Source organism: Dreissena polymorpha, chromosome 2 (genome assembly GCF_020536995.1).
Source record: "Dreissena polymorpha isolate Duluth1 chromosome 2, UMN_Dpol_1.0, whole genome shotgun sequence".
Taxonomy (NCBI): domain Eukaryota; kingdom Metazoa; phylum Mollusca; class Bivalvia; order Myida; family Dreissenidae; genus Dreissena; species Dreissena polymorpha.
Genome location: NC_068356.1, coordinates 117,368,339 through 117,388,266, shown reverse-complemented (window position 1 = coordinate 117,388,266; position 19,928 = coordinate 117,368,339). Strand labels below are relative to the sequence as shown.

The 19,928-nt window shown below is 33.0% G+C and overlaps 2 protein-coding genes across 2 annotated transcripts; both read left to right on the top strand.

Annotated features, from left to right (window-relative positions):
• The first annotated feature begins 720 nt into the window (after positions 1–720).
• Positions 721–10,773, top strand: LOC127868667 (NEDD4-binding protein 2-like). The gene is made up of 8 exons (XM_052410606.1): positions 721–737; positions 2,452–2,513; positions 2,801–2,860; positions 8,240–8,359; positions 8,537–8,604; positions 9,479–9,579; positions 10,281–10,386; positions 10,512–10,773. The coding sequence occupies exons 4-8, from the start codon at positions 8,240–8,242 to the stop codon at positions 10,528–10,530; spliced, it is 414 nt and encodes a 137-aa protein (XP_052266566.1). The 5' UTR covers positions 721–737; positions 2,452–2,513; positions 2,801–2,860; the 3' UTR covers positions 10,531–10,773.
• Positions 10,774–18,340: 7,567 nt separating this feature from the next.
• On the top strand, positions 18,341–19,491 carry LOC127870016 (uncharacterized). Its single transcript, XM_052412678.1, has 2 exons — positions 18,341–18,608; positions 19,055–19,491. Exons 1-2 carry the CDS (start codon positions 18,341–18,343, stop codon positions 19,417–19,419), a joined length of 633 nt encoding a protein of 210 aa, XP_052268638.1. The 3' UTR covers positions 19,420–19,491.
• The last annotated feature ends 437 nt before the right edge of the window (positions 19,492–19,928 follow it).

Sequence of the window (19,928 nt, the reverse complement as noted above, 5' to 3'; positions counted from 1 at the left end):
TAGATAATGCCCAATGCTAACGTATACAAACGTCTATGTGGGTCCCTGTCTATTTATTTTTGGAACTGCAAAAACAAAATAGAAAATTAAAGACAACTAAACCGTATAAGAATATTGCGCTGATGACATATATACAATGTCAATTCTCTAAACGCAAAATGCATGTAGACTAAATCGAGGTATGCATCTTTTAATACGAATTCATTTTATTTTACCCATATCTTGTGTTATGTATTTTTCAAAACAATTGTGTTTGCTTGACTACAGCAATGAAACTTATTATTGCTTTGATTGAAAAACGTGTATGTCATTCATTCGCATCCTTGCTCAGCAGCAATGAGTAACTGTATCGTGTGTTTGTGATTGTCCTTTAAGTATATTGTTGTAATTCTGCTTATTTCTAATAAAGTAAATTAGTTTATTATGAATAATGTATAACTTAATCTCCGTGTATTAGAAAGCAGGAGAGAGCGTGAAGAATACCCACAAATAATAAAAAGGTCAACGAGTTCCAGTGAAAAGGTTAGTGCAGTTTTTGGTATTAAAGAATGTCATATCAAATGTGGCAGTGCATTAGTTGAAAATATTTTCATATGTATACAAGTGAAATGTTGGTATAAGTTAATCAATATATACCCTTTCATAGGGAGGAAATGTGAATGAAGCTTCATGTTCATCCACTGCAGCTACACGATCTGATATTCCTGGTCTAAGGTCCATTCCGAATCTTGCATCAGGTATTTGTATTAGTTCAAACCATATTATTGCAACTTACAGTTCTCATCATGAACTTTCATAACATAACCGTATTCAGTTGAACAATTAAATTCATTTCATATTTCTCACTCTGACTATTAATACTTTATCGAATTATGTTTGACATAAACAATATGTATATTTAATGAAATGTTTTTACATATTTACCCCTCTTGTGGTAAATAAAACATAAGTACAAGATACACCACTAAAGTGAGATAAAAAAACAACTTCATTTTCCTGGTCACTATTTTTGTACGACGAAAGTGTCGGTTGCCAAGTAATCTCTTTTAGATTTGATGAGTTAGAACATCGAGCGTACAGTACATGTATTTGCAGTATATGATTGGCTTCGCTGATGTTGAAATTAACGGCCATTGAAGGATTTTGTGTTCTGTATGAAACTCTCAAAATAATAAGAAGTAAAGCAAATACAAATAGGATTGCATTTGTTTTACATATTTAAATTTAACTTGTTCACTTGCGAAAAACTAAGGTTGAATCTTTTATACCAGAGATTTCAGTTCTTTAAGTACATTCATGCTCAGAATTACACATAATGTGAATATCATGTTAAATTTAATATTTTTTATTTAATGCATAGTGAATCATCAAAATGGAGTTTAACCTACTATTCGCATTTATACCTTAAGTTTATAGAAAATATGTTCCAGTGATCTCGTTTCTTTAATAGTAATAAGCAAACAGGCATTACTGCGAAATAATTTATTAGATCAGTTTGCATTGTTATATAATAATTATTCACATATAATAATTACATTTATAACAAATTATGCCTTATTTTGTTTATATAAACGATTGTATAATTGCCCAATATTTCATGAAATAATACAGAACAGCTACTTACCAAGTACGTGTTCTGTTTGCTTTGGTTTTCACATCACGAATAAGCAATCGCGGTGGAGCGAACCGTTTCATTTTGTTCATACTAAACAAATTATCACAAGTGTGATCTTGTTTTTATTATTTTAATTCAATTTCTAAGAAGATTGGACATTAAAGAGTCATTCAGTTGGTTGTTTAATGCATTTTGTAAACCTTCTTCAAGAGTCATTTAGTTGGTTGTTTAATGCATTTTGTAAACCTTCTTGCCATTGTTATTTGATTGCGTAAAGTAACTAATGACATAACGTAATAATGATATATTTTTCGGAAAGCAAAAGCTAACATGACTTTGGAAAAAGTTCAAACGGTCATGTCGACACCGAAAGCAATCAACACGAGAGGTTTCACTATTTAATATTTAAACAATAAAAAAATAATATAATAACTGTTTCAAGTCAAGTTTAATTACTATAAATAACGTTCATAAATATGAGTGGATGGATCGTGTACAATGTTGTTAAACTAGCTGCAGGCACATGATTTACTATCCGGGAAAAACATCCATTTTCATCAGCGGTATCTATATATCAATGTCATAAAAATTGAATCAGAGCGATTTGTGTGTAATATTTGATTATATTTAATGCATTGATCGCATTAAAATCTAGTTCATATTAACGCTGCATGTAATTAATAAGTGATTCAAAAACAATCAACTGTTGCAAAACGTGTGTGTGTATATTCTTCATTTAATGGAGTAAAAAGCATATTGTATATTTGGAGAGACGTATTCTTTGAACATAATTGTTGATATAAATAAAAGTTGTTGTTTCCCTACATAATTTGCAGAACGGAGATACTTTTCTGATGTTGTGAAAGAACCAAACCAGACACAAGAAAATGAAAATCAGGTAATACGTGAAACTGTTGTGTTTACATATCGTATATACTACCACAAAAACGATAGTTTGTTGCATCCCGATGTATTGAATTATATCTCATTTCAAATATGAAATACGTGTTTTGAAATTTATATTAACTTAATACACAATACAATTGCAGGTAAGGCATACTTAAATAATGATGTTCTCTTACATCTTAATCAAACATTGCTCGTTTTAACCTAATTTTCCTTCCCAATTGAAATTATCATATAAAAGTTGAATTATTTGAAAATCAACGTGTTCATTTTTTAAAGCAAATTATTAGCCGATCCACACAAAAAGCAGCGAAGACAATACCGCCAAACCGTTCCAAGGTAAGTACCTAAAATATTGTACATACATTATGTCACAAGTAATCCAATTTCGTTAAAAAAACGACAATTTATTTACTTGTCGATAAATTATCGATTTTTTTTCATATTGGTGTCCTTCTGTATTTTGTCCTTTGCATATTTGTATGGACATTGTCTTCATGAAATGTCATTTGAAATATAATAAGACTGACGTCTGCTTTTGCGACTTGAGTTTCAAAAGACTTATATTTGTATGTTTTTAATTGTACATATGTACTACAAAGCAAATTGCACGTGAGCGTTCAACGGCTGAAAGTGATGTCGAAGAGGTATTCAGCTTGTATTTTATAGTACGTTTGTTATTAACCTTATGACAACGTTTGGGTGTAATGTTGTAGATAGTCAGACAGCTGCACATAAACATTTTGACAGGCTAGCCTATAAACATCCTATCCAATCGCAAAGGGGTTTGACGGATCTACATGTCAATAATCTTTGTTATTAATACCATATTCAGTCGAAACACCTGCTTATGCATGTCGATGACTACCTTAAGCTCTACTATTCAGAATAACAAAAGTTTTTCACCTTTTAATATTTCGTTTATTTTGTTTAGTCTATGCATTTTTCCTCTAGCCTGGTGTTATTGGAGTGGGTACGTCAGCATTTCTTTGAAAATGTCACTTTACAACTATATACAAGTTCAGAAGTTATAATAAATTTACTCTTCTTAAATAGTGCTGACATTCACGCTATAAGAAATATGTTTGCTATAAATGACACTTATTCAGAATACAAATTATTGACACACTTCTGTGCATTATTCCTATTTAGTAGCAGAATATTACGGTATTTACACACTACAAATTAAAAACCCTACAGAATACTCCAAAATCCAAAATAAATGGCAAGTTCTTTTTGGAGAAAATGAACTTAATTGGAAACACATATTTATCATGCCATATAAAGCAACTATTGAAAGCACACTGAGAAATTTTCAATATAAATACATCCATAGAATTATAGCTACAAATAAATATCTCTTTAAATGTAAATTATCTAACTCAAATCTGTGTGACTTCTGCAGTGAAAACATTGAAACTATAGAACATCTTTTTTGGGAGTGCAAACACATCCAGCCTATTTTGAATCAATTAATATCTTTTCTTGAACAACATCAACTAAACGTTAAACTATCTCTCTTTTATGTATTGTCCTCGGTGGTAATGAAAAGGTCATAGACCGGACGGACTCGTATGACTTGAAGGAAAGAACAAACACAATATTGTTGATTGAAAACGGGCATTTATTATAAAATGCCATAAAAAAGATAAAAATAGAACAGATTCTTTCCAGAAAGGCATAATGGGTGGTAAAAACACGTAAAAAATGCCATAAAAAAGATAAAAATAGAACAGATTCTTTCCAGAAAGGCATAATGGGTGGTAAAAACACGCCACGCGTATAAACACATACAAAAACATGAATTTGAATGTGATGACGGCGGGAAAAACACGCCCAAAATAAGTATAAAAGAACAATATTTGATGCGTATAACAGTAAAATAAGAAACAAATGTGTTTTACACACAGGTAAAAACATACATAGTACGGGAGTCAAAACCTTATGGCGGAGAAGGGGTGGAGGTGGGTTGTTAATTTCGACCATATTGGATTCCTCGTTAGTCTAAAAGGATACAAAGGGCCACAATGGCCAACACTGAATTTGATTGGTCAAAAGAGCCCATGTGACCCCACCCTGAGGTTATACACAAGTAATTAAATATAAGGCTTGAACCAATATAATGTTCAACAATTAAGAAATCGTACAATGACATAAAATCTTTTATGTGTGCATAAAATATTATTTATGTATTGTCCTCGGTGGTAATGAAAAGGTCATAGACCGGACGGACTCGTATGACTTGAAGGAAAGAACAAACACAATATTGTTGATTGAAAACGGGCATTTATTATAAAATGCCATAAAAAAGATAAAAATAGAACAGATTCTTTCCAGAAAGGCATAATGGGTGGTAAAAACACGCCACAAAGGGGACCGGAACGGGAATTGGAAAATAATAATAAGCAAGGCCTGCATAAACATAGTTCTGCGTAGAGAACTAAAATATCAATATCGGCCTGAACGGTCCAACTAAACTCAGGCTGAATATTGGAAAATAATAATAAGCAAGGCCTGCATAAAAATAGTTCTGCGTAGAGAACTATAACATCCATATCAGCCTGAACGGTATAACTAAAATCAGGCTGAATAATGGAAAATATAAAAGCAAGGCCTGCATAAACATAGTTCTGCGTAGAGAACTATAATATTGTTCTGCGTAGAGAACTATAATAACAATATCAGCCTGAACGGTATAAGCAAAATCAGGCCAAATATTGAAAAATAAATAAGCAAGGCCTGCATAAACATAGTTCTGCGTAGAGAACTATAATAACAATATCAGCCTGAACGGTATAAGCAAAATCAGGCCAAATATTGAAAAATGAATAAGCAAGGCCTTCATAAACATAGTTCCTGCGTAGAGAACTATAACAACAATATCAGCCTGAACGGTATAAGCAAAATCAGGCCGAATATTGAAAAATATAATCAAGGCCTGCATAAAAATAGTTCCTTCGTAGAGAACTATAACATCAATATCAGTCTAAACTGAAAAAATTTTAATCAGGCATATACATACTTACTTCGGAGAGAACTAAACCATTAGTATCAGCCTGAGCTGATAACTATAATCGGACATAACATTGAAAATGTATAAGTATGACATATAAAACTAAAAAACTGAAGATCACTAGATAAAACACAATGTTCTGAAGAGTGAAGTCTTCCTGTTTCTAGCCGTAATTGTTCGTTCTGGTCCTTCGTGGTTTAATGTAGTGTTCGATAGGAAGGGCTGAAAACGTGCCTTATCGTCCCATTGTAGTACTTGTACAGGAAGTGCCAGCCAGCGGACAGGTCCTCTGTATTGGGGTGTTGAGAGGTAGGCAGGTTAATGTAGTGTTCAAAGGAAGGGCTGGGAACGTGCCTTATCGCCCCTTTGTAGTACTTGTACAGGAAGTGCCAGCCAGCGGACAGGTCCTTTGTATTGCGGTGTTGAGAGGTAGGCATGGCTGAAGGATACGTGAAAGGATATTTCTGTTCTCTGGCTCGGGCTGGGGGATTCTGCAGCTACCGGTCACCTTTACGGACACTTCTTGGGTATAACCTTATGTGAACTATTGTGACTACAAGTCACAAATAGACTGACCAGATGTGACTACAAGACAAAACTTGAAGGTTAAAATTACATTGTGACTATAAGACACACCACACCACATACAAATAAGATATATATATATATATATATATATATATATGAATATGAAGCTTTTAAGAATATTAAAATTACTTATAGTTTTTAGTAGTTACAGACTTAACAAGGATATGTTAATGAAAATATAACGACCAAATAATTGCCATAAAGAAAACATGAACAACAATAGCACAACAAAACACATCACAAGAATTTTAAAATACACAAGTTGACCATATAAATGAGGTATGGTAATATAGACTAAAATGAAAGGGTGTTTCATTGTTTATTTCATAAAAACGTGAAGACATCTGTTAATGTGACAGTGGGAAACCCAGCTAAACTGACAATACAAATGTGTCGTAAATATTCATAAAGTATAAGCCCAGGCTGAACTTTAAATTAAATAAGACAATAATAAATATACAAGATATATAGAGCTGACCCGAATTGATCATCATTCTTAAAAAGGCAGAAAAAATAATAATTTAAACAGCCAGAACTTAAAGTCAGGCACAAATGTTAACACGATATTTGAATACTTATCTGAACTGAATCAGTATGACTGATACAGGGCAGCGACAACTGTGTAGCTGATCAGCATAAAAAAAGTGACTGGCGATATGCGCTAATTACGCTGTGGGCGCCGCCATCTTGGAAACCTTTCACGGTAGACTGCGTATACGTCGCAAAGTTTTCTGCACACGGCACTGATAGTGATAAGCATGTGTACTCGTTCAACTGCCCTTTAAACTTAGTATCACACGGGATAACACCATTGGTGTAAGTCTTCGTACAACGAGAGATAATCCTTCACATAAACGGAATGAAACGGCATCATATCCTATTAAAATAATCCTTGGAAGTATCGCCTAAGAGCGTAATTGTTAATTTCGACCATATTGGATTCCTCGTTAGTCTAAAAGGATACAAAGGGCCACAATGGCCAACACTGAATTTGATTGGTCAAAAGAGCCCATGTGACCCCACCCTGAGGTTATACACAAGTAATTAAATATAAGGCTTGAACCAATATAATGTTCAACAATTAAGAAATCGTACAATGACATAAAATCTTTTATGTGTGCATAAAATATTATAAATGTAAGTTTCGGAATCAACTCATTGAAATCAATAGACTGTAATAATATTGTGAAATTTATGGTTATATTAATGAAATATTTTATCTTAAACATGAAGTACAAAAAACAAGTACCAAATTTTAATTGTTTTGTCCATAGTCTTAAACTAAAAATTCAAATTGAGAAAGAAATAGCCCTCAGTAATGACACATTACACATCTTTGAACAAAAATGGAATCGGATTAAATTCTCATAATGTTTTGTCCACTTATATACATTTCACTCTAATGTTAGTCTATCTCTCTAAAATAGTTTTGTTTATTTTTTTTTATTCTTATTTTTTCAGTCAGACAAGATCATTGTGAATATACAACAAAACACACAAGTCCAGAATCTTTTCTTTCAACTTTATACAATTCATCATATTTCATAACTATTCCTCTGTTGTTCTTTTCTTTTCTCTCAAAAAAAATATTTATTAGCATATCTTGTATAAAATGTCTGAACTATATTGCTTTGTACAATCACTATGTTGTATGATCATATACATGTTTACATTGTATGTATGATATTGAATTAAAAAAAAAACAAGAAAAAAAAAAGAATATTACGGTACGTTAAGGCGTTGAAGTAAGATGTAAGCAAGCCCGCCATTCGGCGTTAAGATATATCCATACATTAACAAGCTTACGTATATGTAAAACGTAACATAAAAAAGCAAATAAAAGTATATCAACGGGGTTAGTACGTTATGATACAATTATTTTTCAACGTATTTTAAGGTGTATACCACAAAGCCCATGACGAAACGTAGAGAGAAAATAGCTTAATCAAATGACACACGGGTAATAATGTTATGACCATGTATAATATTAAATGATGCACGAGAATGTATTGTATAACTTAAAGACAGATTTCAATTAATTTTGTCATACAAATATTGGTGAGTAAAATGGAGTTTTCCTTATAAAATTACACAAACCTTATGATTTAATATTAAAGATGATAAACGATACACACCCATACCGGAAGGAGGCGAGCGAGCATTGGGAGAAGATTTTGGAATACGAATCCAAGGCGTCAATATCCGAAAAGAAATTTGCAGACGAATGCAGAAAGCTGGTAAAGTATATCGCAATGTATGAACACGAAAACCGATGACTTAGTACCTTGACACATAAAGGCACATTTAGTTTACAATACCCATCAAATATCCATAATATCAAGATGGAACTGTAAAATACTTTACCATCCCACAAATGCATTTAACAAGTACGTTATGTTTATGTACAAGAATAGGCAGAGGCTGAAAGAGAAAAGATGAAAGAAGCCAACAGAAAAGCAGTACAGCTCTTCCTAGAAAAAGGGTCTGTAAAAAAGTGTTAAGCGTTTGAAATTTACCATAAATTTTCTAATATCAAAGCGCTGAAGGCAAATTTCATAAAATCTTGATGAAGAACACGATTGAGATAATAGCGTTTATTAACATATGATGATATTGTTTTGATGATATTGAACATCATGTTTGTGCTTTTTTGCTGTTTTTATGATGATGGTGATGGTCTGCGTGTGATGAAGATGATGATAACGATGATGATGATGATGATGATGATGATGATGACGCTCATCGTCATTTTTGGCTAATATATTTTGTGATTTTGACACAATCAATTATAAATGGAACAAATAAACAAATCATTTGCTCCGTATGAATTCTATCAGTACATTAAACACAACAACAAAGGAAACGAACTTGCAAAAGCTCAAGTATTTACTAGATTGATCTATTGCAGATATACCAAGCCTTAATAAAAACATATAACATTTTAAAGCCATGTAATAATATGTTTGATTTATTTTTGTGTGCTCCTTACATTAATTGTGGTAGAAATTAATAATGAGTTAAGGATTGCATTTGTTTACATAGTAATACGGTGCGTAACGCTCATTCAAAAAAATGCGATTTTCACAGGGTTTATTTTTGGCTCCCTCTCTTTGTTTGAGCGCGTGCTTTGAATTTGTAAGCTCCGTCCTTCTCTGTTGTATAGTATCGAACAGCATGAATCAATTCTTCCGCAAATTGCACTATAAGGTTTGCAACATACACTTTAAACATTGCGAAAAATAGTACCGTCTTTGTTATATAAGCGCATAAAGAAACTTCCTCAACAACGTATTCTTGTGATTCGACAAGTATGTTTGCGCTATGTTCTACATTACTGTTATCTGTTTTGTGCCTAGGAGTCCTGGTTTTCCGCACTGTTTGACACTCGATCTTCACCATCTCTACATCAAGGAGGCTAAACCGATAGTGGACAGATTCCTGCAGATTAACATGAAACGTATGGCTGCAAAAACTCTTACAACTTTCAAATGACCTAATTTAGCGAAGTCTGTTGATGCAATACAACGAGCATTTTTAATACGTAAAATATATTATTAATATCGGATTTATAGATACGTTTATATTTTTTTATATATCTGTTCTTGCCAATGACGCTTTCGTTGATGAAAGTCGTCCTTATTTAGGTGCGAATTATAACAAACCCCGAACAATGTCAATAGGAATACACATCATTTTTCGATTGCAAACGCACATTTAAAAAAAAAATAGCTGTAAAACGGTGTGATGCTATTCATATACAGGCTTTTTATTCGCGCTGATAGATATAATTCAATATTTTCGCATAGACCAGACGAACACATCGTACATCAGTGCGATAAAAAAAAGTTAGCTTAAATGTATATGCCATTGCAAATGCATAAGCAACAACTTGTTTTAATGCAATTAACTACAGACTTCCAAGTTTAGTTTATAATGCCTCATGCCATGCCAAAACAAATAATGACAACGCGTAAAAACAGCAAATTATGCTGATGCTATATTTTCCAACAATCAAGTATGCTTCTTTTTAGGCATACTCAAAGTACACTATACTATAAGAATTTAACAATATCACTGACTTGTACAACGATATAAATCAAGTATTCGAAAAGTTATTAAAATTGTAAATACAAAATACCACTCCTCGTATGTTTAAAGGTCGAGATAAAGTGTTCATCATAACGGGAAAAGGAAACCACAGCAAGGGACCTCGTTCGACGTTAAGGGATTGGATAATGGAGTATCTATCGGAGAAGGAACATCGGTATGTCGTCTGTTTCCCAAATAGACGTTCAGTCAAATACATATTTATTTGACTGAAAAATAAATTGAGATTTTTTATTTTGCAATCAAAAACTTTATATACTTACAATATGTTTTCTTTTACAGATTTAAAGAAGACGCTTAGAACAGAGGTGAATTTACTGTGTATTTTGTTGAAAAGAAAGGTAAACCAACGTTTGACACGTGATTCCCTAATTGAGCGGTTACTTGAGTAAGAAATGACAATATTTCTACCTACATACTGGCTGTGTTGTATTTTGTTTAACGACATTATTGAAGATGTGCCTTTGTGCACACTGTTTTTTTCTGATAATGATTTGTGTATATGCATCTATGCCCATGTGATATATTAAAACATTATTATCGACGTAATTTCTCTAATTGTATCTTAAAGGATAGACTCAATGTTGCTGGTTAAATAGAATATTTTTCAATTTTGTATATCTAGGATCGTGGAACTATCTCTTCCCGAGTTGTTTCATATAATGTTTACTAAACCCTTTTATAGGACGTCGACCATCCGGGTAATTGTATAAGAAATGACCCGAAAGTATTTCCACATCATAACACAAAGTCCATTGAAAATAAAACTTGTTTATATTAAAATGAAAAAAAACAACAGACATAAGCTTATGTGGATATTCCTAAGGCCCGTAAATGTTCTTTAAAAGTCTATGCGTACGATGCTCCGATCAACAGATATGACCAATATATAAAACACGGTGTGTATCGATAAACTTCGTATGTAGTAAATCAAACCATATGATAGTCTTATTTATAAGACGCGCAAAGAATTTAGAGAGGCTTTTTATATGGGCTAAATATTACCAATATAAAAAGTAGCTTAATATTTGAGAACGTCAACAAGTTGGACTAACCATATGACTAATGGATCCAACATGCAGGCTTCGAAACTAAATAACTTTTGAAAACGAAATGTTAATGTTGGATCCAATGTGTACATTAGAACGCAGGACCCACTGATCTTCATATACTAAAATATGTATTGGTACATATACTACACAATCTGGCCCGTACACAAATTAATATTTTAAATCGTATGTACTTGAAATGTACAATCGGTTATAAACAAATATCCGTTGAACATTAATGCAACGTATCAAATTATGATTGAAAAACGCGAAACTAAAATGTTATGTATTCTTTTAAGATGTAAGAGTATCTAAGTAATATGATAATTTTCGTTACGTCAGAAAAAAAAGAATTGAACAAAGCATTCAGAACAGTAAAATGTACTTATTCATAACACATATTTCGAATGTGTTACAATAAATTTAAAAATCCTGTTAAGTGTGGGGCTAATGAAATAAAATAAAGTTTCGTGAAATACTATTGATCATTCGATCATTCATGCAACGTATACGTGAATGATGATCTTTAAAGTGTATTATATGCGTTATATAATGGTATTAATATGTACGCTTATAATCAGAAATCATGCTATCGATTGCACATATTGACGCGCGCGTGTATCAGCTTTAAGGCTTTGTTTTAAAGGGATCTTTTCACGCTTTGGATAATTGACAAAATTGAAAAAAGTTGTTTCAGATTCGTAAGTTTTCGTTTTAGTTATGATATTTGTGAGGAAACAGTAATACTGAACATTAACCATGCTCTAATATAGCCATTATATGCATCTTTTGACGATTTTAAAACCTAAAAATTATAAAGCGTTGCAACGCGAAACGATTGAATAATTTGGAGAGTTCTGTTTTTGTCGTTAAATTTTGTGAAACTACGAAGATTGCTTATATAACGTATAAAATATGTATAGAATGTGTACTCGGCGGAATAGCTCAGTCGGCTAAAGCGTTTTTACTTCAGGACTCTGGCAGGACTCCACGGGTCACTGGTTCGAAACCTGCTCCGGGCAATGTTCTTTTCCTTTTTTTTATTTTTTTTTCTTGATTTTTTACTGGAGCTTTTACGATCCAATGTTTACATTTATCAATATAAAGCATTTAATGAATAAGTTAAAATATGCCAAAATGTGTGAAAAGGCCCCTTTAAATGCGTCGTCTTGAATCCACACCGGCTATTTTAAATGCTAAGTGAATATGACTAAGTATATGGGATTCCACACTTAGCTATCCCAAATTCCATAATGTATTTTACCATAGAATAAGTATCGTCATGAATATATAAGCATCCGATTACTAGTGATGTGTGATGGGTGGATTTTATCGGTGTAATTGAATATCGTGATAATTATTTGATAATATCATAATCCAACAATAATGATGTTCTGCGTATGGCTGTAAATGTTCATACCCTCGGTGATTGGGTTTCCCTCAAAGTCAACCTGTGTTGAGGAAGTGACAGATATTCAGTACCCGTGTTACGTGGATGTGTGCACGTTTCCGGGCCAGTATTGCAACCAAGGGGAGCGTCGCTGCAGCCAATGCACAAGATACGTGTGCCAACAGAGCACGTTGCCACTTGCTTGTAAATACGCGTGCTTAAAATATGACTTGGGTAAGGACCGTAATATTGATTTATTATAGTTAGGAGTGTCATGCACCAGAAATATGTGATGACATGAATTGGCTTATGGGAATGTGAACTTCATACATCACTGTGGTTTCTGTTTTTAAATGCCAGAAGTAGGCATCTTCAAATTAAAGTAATTAAATACACGTATATTGACCGTTGATACACTTATATACCGTGCGACATAATTACTAACGCCTATACCACGTTAGTTAATTGTCGCGTGGATTTTATCAATAATTTAATGTGGATTGAGAATAAAAAATACCACAAGATCAAGTAGACTGTGTGCACATATAATCCATGTAAGAGGTGTCGTGTTTGCTTTATGTTTATACTTATGGCGTTTTGTATCTTTATGAACATTTAGACATTTAGTGGTAATCAAAACGATTTGAGTAACGTAACAAATATACAGTTCAAAAATCGATAAGGACATTGAACTTTGCATGTATATTGGCTATTGAAGATTGGGATTCATATTACTCTTTATAAATAGTAATGACAAATAACCCGAAACACCATGAACAAAATTTCACAAATTGTGGATGGTCTTTTGTGGGAAAACGCCATGCATTTTGGATGAAATGGCAGCAAAAAGGAACATCATCTATCATGCTCTTTTTGTATGAAATAGTTGTTATTATGTATATATATGTTCATGCATATTGACTTGAATCCATCATATTTAAGTCGAAACTGCATAGTTTACAACTCAACCTTAAGTCTTCCTTCAGATCATGACAACTCCCGCCTTATAACCAGTCTTGAAAATTCTTACACTCTTAGCGGCAATCTTGAAAAACCAAAACTCTACCTTTTAATGGACATACCACGGTTATGATTCATTAAAATTATTGCATAATGAAATAATTATATTTATAAATGCTAATTTTGTATATTGTCGCTATTCTTTGAAAACCTCGTTAGTCATATTAGGTCATTTTAGAACACTCAAAACATGTTTTAAAGGATAAATTTAAGTTTTTTTCGAGATCTTTCACAGTTGATTGTTATATAGGATTTTTATTAAATAAGTATTAATGTGTGCATGTCATTAAATACTTTCCCATTAGCATGTCATAAAATGAAGTCTATACTGATGTGATATGTTCGTTATAAATTTAGGTCAAAATATGCTTACATATTTCCTGAACAAAGTCAATGTAAAAGCAATAACTTTAACAAAAAAGACGACCTGAAAGGCCCAAAGTTGCTCACCTGAGATTAAAAGGAACTAACCTGTTCTGTGCAGCCCAAGATGTCATAAGAACAAAATGCTCTTACTAACTTTCATGACTAGTGAACACCCTGGAAGCCACGTTTTTCTACAGACCAAAACCATGTTTATACACATCCAAGATATCATATAAACAAATATTCTGACAAAGTTTCATGACGATACATAAAGCCATATAAGGAAAAATGCCCAGCCCATATGTTTCAAGGAACTGGAACAATTTTCCGATTTGTCCAAGATATCATTGGGACAAATCTTCTGACAATGTTTCATGATGATCGGACAATAAATATGGCTTCTAGAGTGTTAACAAGGTTTTACTGTAGCTTAATAAGGAAAATGCCACGCCCCCCTTGGCGGCCATGTTTTTCAACCAACCGGAACCATTTTCAAACTTATCTAAGATATCATTGTGACAAATCGTCTGACCAAGTTTCATGATGATCGGACAATGAATGTGGCCTCTAGAGTGTTAATAAGGTTTAACTCAAACAATATATAGCCATATTAGGAAAAATGCCCCGCCCCCTGGTGGCCATCTTTTTGAAACAACCGAAACCATTTTCGAACTCATCCAAGATATCATTGTGACAACTCTTCTGACAAAGTTTCATGAAGATCGGAAAATATATGTGGCCTCTAGAGTGTTAACAATGTTTTACTATAGCCATATAAGGAAAACTGCCCCGCCCCCTAGCGGCCATTTGTTTCAACCAACCGGCATCATTTTTGAACTCGTCCAAGATATTATAGGGATAAATCTTTTGACCAAGTTTCATGAAGATCGGACAATAAATGTGGCCTCTAAAGTGTGAACACAATTTTAATATAGCCATATAAGGAAAAATGCCCCGCCCCATGATGGCCATGTTTTTCAAGCAAACGTAACCATTTTCAAACTCATCCAAGATATCATTGAGACCAATCTTCTGACCAAATTTAAATACGAATTGACAATAAATGTGGCCTCTATAGTGTTAACAATGTTTTACTAAAGCCATATATAGCCATTTAAGGAAAATGTACCGCCCCTGGTGGCCATGTTTTTAAAGCAACCAAAACCATTTTGGAACTCATCCAAGATATCATTTGGGACAACTCCTCTGACCAAGTTTCATGGAGATCGGAAAATAAATGTGGCCTCTAGAGTGTTAACAAGGTTTTACTATAGCCATATAAGGAAAAATGCCCCGCCCACTGGCGGCCATGTTTTTCAACCAAGATATAATTTAGAGCAATATTCTGACCAAATTTCATGAAGATTGGAAATAAATGTGGCCTCTAGAGTGTAAACAAGGCAAATGTTGACGACGCACGACGGACAAAAGGATATTACAAAAGCTCACCGTGTGTACATTGTGCTCAGGTGAGCTAAAAATAAAATCAAACTTTTGCGCGTAGAGACCCTCGTTAACACACCTTTTCCTCAAAAGCATTCCAAGCCAAATTGATTTAAACAGTAAAAAGATAAGTCGTGTGGCAGGTATGTAAGAAAGAACTCCACGCGAAGCAACGGTCACTGTATTACAGCTATCTTTTTACCGGCTTCTCACCAGTTCATAAGGGTTTCCCGCCAACTGTCAAAGTCTTATGTAGTCTCCAACCTAAAAGCAAAACAGTGAATTTGTAGAATACAACAAATTTGTCCGTACCACATGCACACAGAAATATTAAAAAATAAAGTCATGGCAAGTGCACATACAGGGAATGGGGTCTTCAGATAAAGGTCGATTTTGTTTTTAGAGGGTATACTTGGTATACTGTAACATAAAATGCACAATGTATCCACGAGGTTTGAGTCTTAAAGGTACCTCTTCACATATTTTGGCATGTTTTGAAGTTTTTCATTAAATGCTTTATATTTATAAATGTAAATATTGGATACAAAAAGCTCCAGTAAAAAATCAAGAATAAAATGTTTAAAAAAGGAAAAAAGTAAGGCTCGAACCATTGACCCCTGGAGTCCTGGAGTTAAAAGTCTACCACTTAGTCACTCGGCCATTCCTCCGAATACAATATCTGATGTATTTTATACTTAATATAAGCAATCCTCGAAGTTTCACAAAATATAACGAAAACAACAGAACTCTCCAAATTATTAATTCGTTTCGCGCTGCAACGCTTTATAATTTTCGGGGATTTAAATCGTCAAAAGATGCATATAATTGCTATTTTAGCACAGTTCAGTTTTACTGTTTTCTCACAAATATCATAACTTAAACGAGAATTTGCGAATCTGAAACAACTTTTTTTTTATTTTGTCAATTTACTCAAACGTGAAAAGGCCCCTTTAAACAACAGATTACATTGTTTGGCATACAACACGCAGTTTTTTAAATTACACTTTTTACCAATGTTTGTCTAGGAATTTCTCACGGACCATAATATTGCCTTCTTATTGGATACAATAATCGGTATTTCCGGCATGAAGCCAATAAAATGAAATAACAAAACGCGCAAACATTGACTTATGTGGTTTAGAAAGAACACCGACGATGTATTGATTTAATTTGAACAATTAAATGTCACGAAAAAAGCTTTTTCAATAAATAACCAAGTTAGTTCATATATACTTGGTCAAACTTTTGACAAAAATAACAAAAAATGCCCTATTTAAAACGTATATGAACTATGAACATGACACTTAATACGTTTTTAAAACTTACTTTAATACTCAAAACATTTTCAGTGCCTTCTTCCATCCAGAAATCTGGTGTCAGATCAGCTTCGACAAAAGGCAAGTGCCTTTCACGATAACTCTTTATGGCGCAAAGACCTTGTAGCGATGATAAAACCGTGAGTTATAAAGGAAGTTATAAAGTGAAAGACGTACCGATTCTTGTCCCTTTATCTAATAAGTGATATTAGATCGACTTATGTCATGTCAAACTATATTTTACGAATAAAAATATATGTGGTGTTATTGAAACAGTTTTTAAATAATTCTACATAACTTGATGTAATAAAGTGCATGCTTTTAACAATAAATGTGTAGTTAAATCATTAAACCAACCCATAACACAAGCAGTACATCCTTGTACATCTCTTCTGACAATCTTGGCGGCAATCTTGAAAAAAAAACTTCACAGAGGTCCGATGTTAAAAAGTACGTGCAGATAATCGTGAAGAAAAAAAGAATTAACGTTTTAATCTGAATAGACCCATTTCAGTGCACGCATTAATATTAGACACCAGCTTAGTTGCATATGCTCAGTTCTCTGATCGTTATTCTATATTAATATAGACATTTATGAAACATGAGTAAGTACCTGTACGTTTTATGCATCTGCCTGATATTTTAATTGCTTTTGTTATAACTGCAAATTTATTTGCGACTTATTATATTCGTTTAAAATACTTGTTGAATTAAACGTGTTTACCTAAAAAAACAACGGTCATTAAAACATATCACGACTTTTTCTTTCAAATATAAAACCAAACATTCTTGGTGGTTCTTGTATATTATTTTAATGTAAACTTGATGGTTTAATAGCTTCAACAGATGGACCATGTTTCTTTTTATACATTTAACGTTTAGACATATCCACTAATAGTGTCAATAGAAATCCGATTCTGAAGACACTAATACACTTACATTTTGTGTGAAGTGTTCTATTCAAGCGTCACACTATGTCACTGATATTGACATGTGTGTGTGTGTGTGCATGTTTTCAGTTGATTTCGATTTTTTAGACGCGCTTTTATTGTATTTGTATTTTGAGGTAAGTGTGAGGTTCGGCTAGCTCAAACCGGTTTAAACCCTCAATGCTTCACATCGACCGCCCCAACGCGTTTTTATTAGATTTGATAATTTTATTTTTTTGTTATTAAAAAGGCATTTCTTTACTGATGGAGTTTCATTAGTTTCATTCTCTGCTTTAATATATTGATCAATAAATCACTTGTGAAAATACCGTTACCACTACAACGTTTCTAACATTTGGTGATTAATTGACCAGGTAATAATTGACCCCTATAAGTCAGATCTTTCTATGCCCATTCAATTTTAATTTGTAGTTGTGTAAATTATCATGTTCGTTTTTTATTGTTTTTTCCCCAATATTGCATAACATGTGTCATTTTTTTTTGTTTTAACGTATGATATTGAGTTAAGTACGAGTTTCTGTTGTTGTTGGTTTCCGTGCATGTGGGTTTTTTTATATTGTCAATTGATCTTGTAGAAATGGAAGGTACGCCTGTACACTGGCTGATGATTTACAGCGCCATTGCCTTGACCGTGTTAGCTTTCATACTAGCAGTGATTCTAATCGTTTACTGCCACACGAATAGAAACAGAATGTCATTCAAACCGCCTAATAATGTGGACGTTGTTGAACGTGAAAATCGAACAATACACTTTATAGAACATCAGCAGCGCATGCGGTTAATTGGGCCTAGAAATAGTGATATCACAGAAATCGAAGAATTGGCTATTGAATGTCATACATCAGGTATGCATTATTATTGGACTTTACCCGTGGAGGATTCCATTTTAGATTTATACAAAGCATTATTAGTACATAAGTAAAACCCTAACGTAAGTTTGTATTTGTTTAACATGTTTAATATCATCCATAACTAACTTTTAAACAAGGGCGTCAATGATTTGACACTACGCAATCACAAACTCTATGCACGTGTATGATCTTTGACAACTTTCCAACATAACAGATATGTATACCGGTTGTTCAGAGTTTTTAACCGTATCCACAGTTAATGCAGCTTGAAGGTAGTAATTAAGTAATCAAAAAGTTATCTTTATCAAGTTATTTTAAATAACCATCGCTCTATTAATAACTTTAAGATCGTCTAAAAACATAACTATCTCAACGCTTTTTTGTTTCACATAAAACTATGTATATCACCAAAATATTGTTTGTTGTTGTTGTTTTTTCAGAACTTGCAACAAACATTTCATTACCCAAAGGAAGGAAACATTCAACGAACAACGGTTATCCAGTATCAGCTCTAAATGATAGTGTTTCAAATGCGAGTAACGACCAAACATTCTTAAAGAAACGCGTTAACACAAGTACGTGTACATCACAAACACTTGAGACAAATCTGTTAAAGTCTGCGGCTGTTGAACCGTCTATGTTTGAAATGGAACCTGTCATTAATGATACACATTCATATGTTGGTACTAGTAACAGACAAAGATTTACGAGTGAGGAATATGACACCGGTGTCGATGTTATGGAAGCTAGATTATTAGTAAAAGTTCACAAAGACGATAATCGTGCAGAAGACTCAAGTCTTTAGATGTATGCATTTTAGAGCATTAGTTAAAGAAATATTTGTAAACGGAGAGTTAGAAAATTTGGTGTCGCTAAAAAAAATCGATATTTGTAGTAAAAGAATAGAAGCTTTTGCAATTATTTTTTTTTGTTGTTGTTGTGGGGGGGTGGGGGAGGGGATTTCATAAGTAAAAAATGTACATTAAACCTAATATATGATCTTTTCTTCATGTTTTTGAAACAGTATTTTCTTACAATTCTTATGGTTAAAAATGTAGCATACAAGATAAAAGTAAACTGATGCTTCAAATGACATTGTGCCATATTCTTAATACCATTCATCTCTTGAAAATGACATATATCAAGACAAATTTCAAATAAATATTATATGGTTGGATTTATATTTTTTCGAAAAAATCTAATTATTTGTGTAATTATATCCTTTTTACCAAGGTCAATATTAATTTATTTTAGGATTCATTTAAGTCACAATTTCCAATTTTGCAATACTTGTAACTACGTATGTTGTGTGTG

Coding starts and splice junctions, on each gene's coding strand:
- LOC127870016 (XM_052412678.1), top strand. CDS start 18,341: ATGGAAGGTACGCCTGTACACTGGCTGATGATTTACAGCGCCATTGCC. Junction 18,609..19,054: donor TATTGAATGTCATACATCAG/GTATGCATTATT, acceptor TTGTTTTTTCAG/AACTTGCAACAAACATTTCA.
- LOC127868667 (XM_052410606.1), top strand. CDS start 8,240: ATGATAAACGATACACACCCATACCGGAAGGAGGCGAGCGAGCATTGG. Junction 8,360..8,536: donor CAGACGAATGCAGAAAGCTG/GTAAAGTATATC, acceptor GTACAAGAATAG/GCAGAGGCTGAAAGAGAAAA. Junction 8,605..9,478: donor CAGCTCTTCCTAGAAAAAGG/GTCTGTAAAAAA, acceptor TTTTGTGCCTAG/GAGTCCTGGTTTTCCGCACT.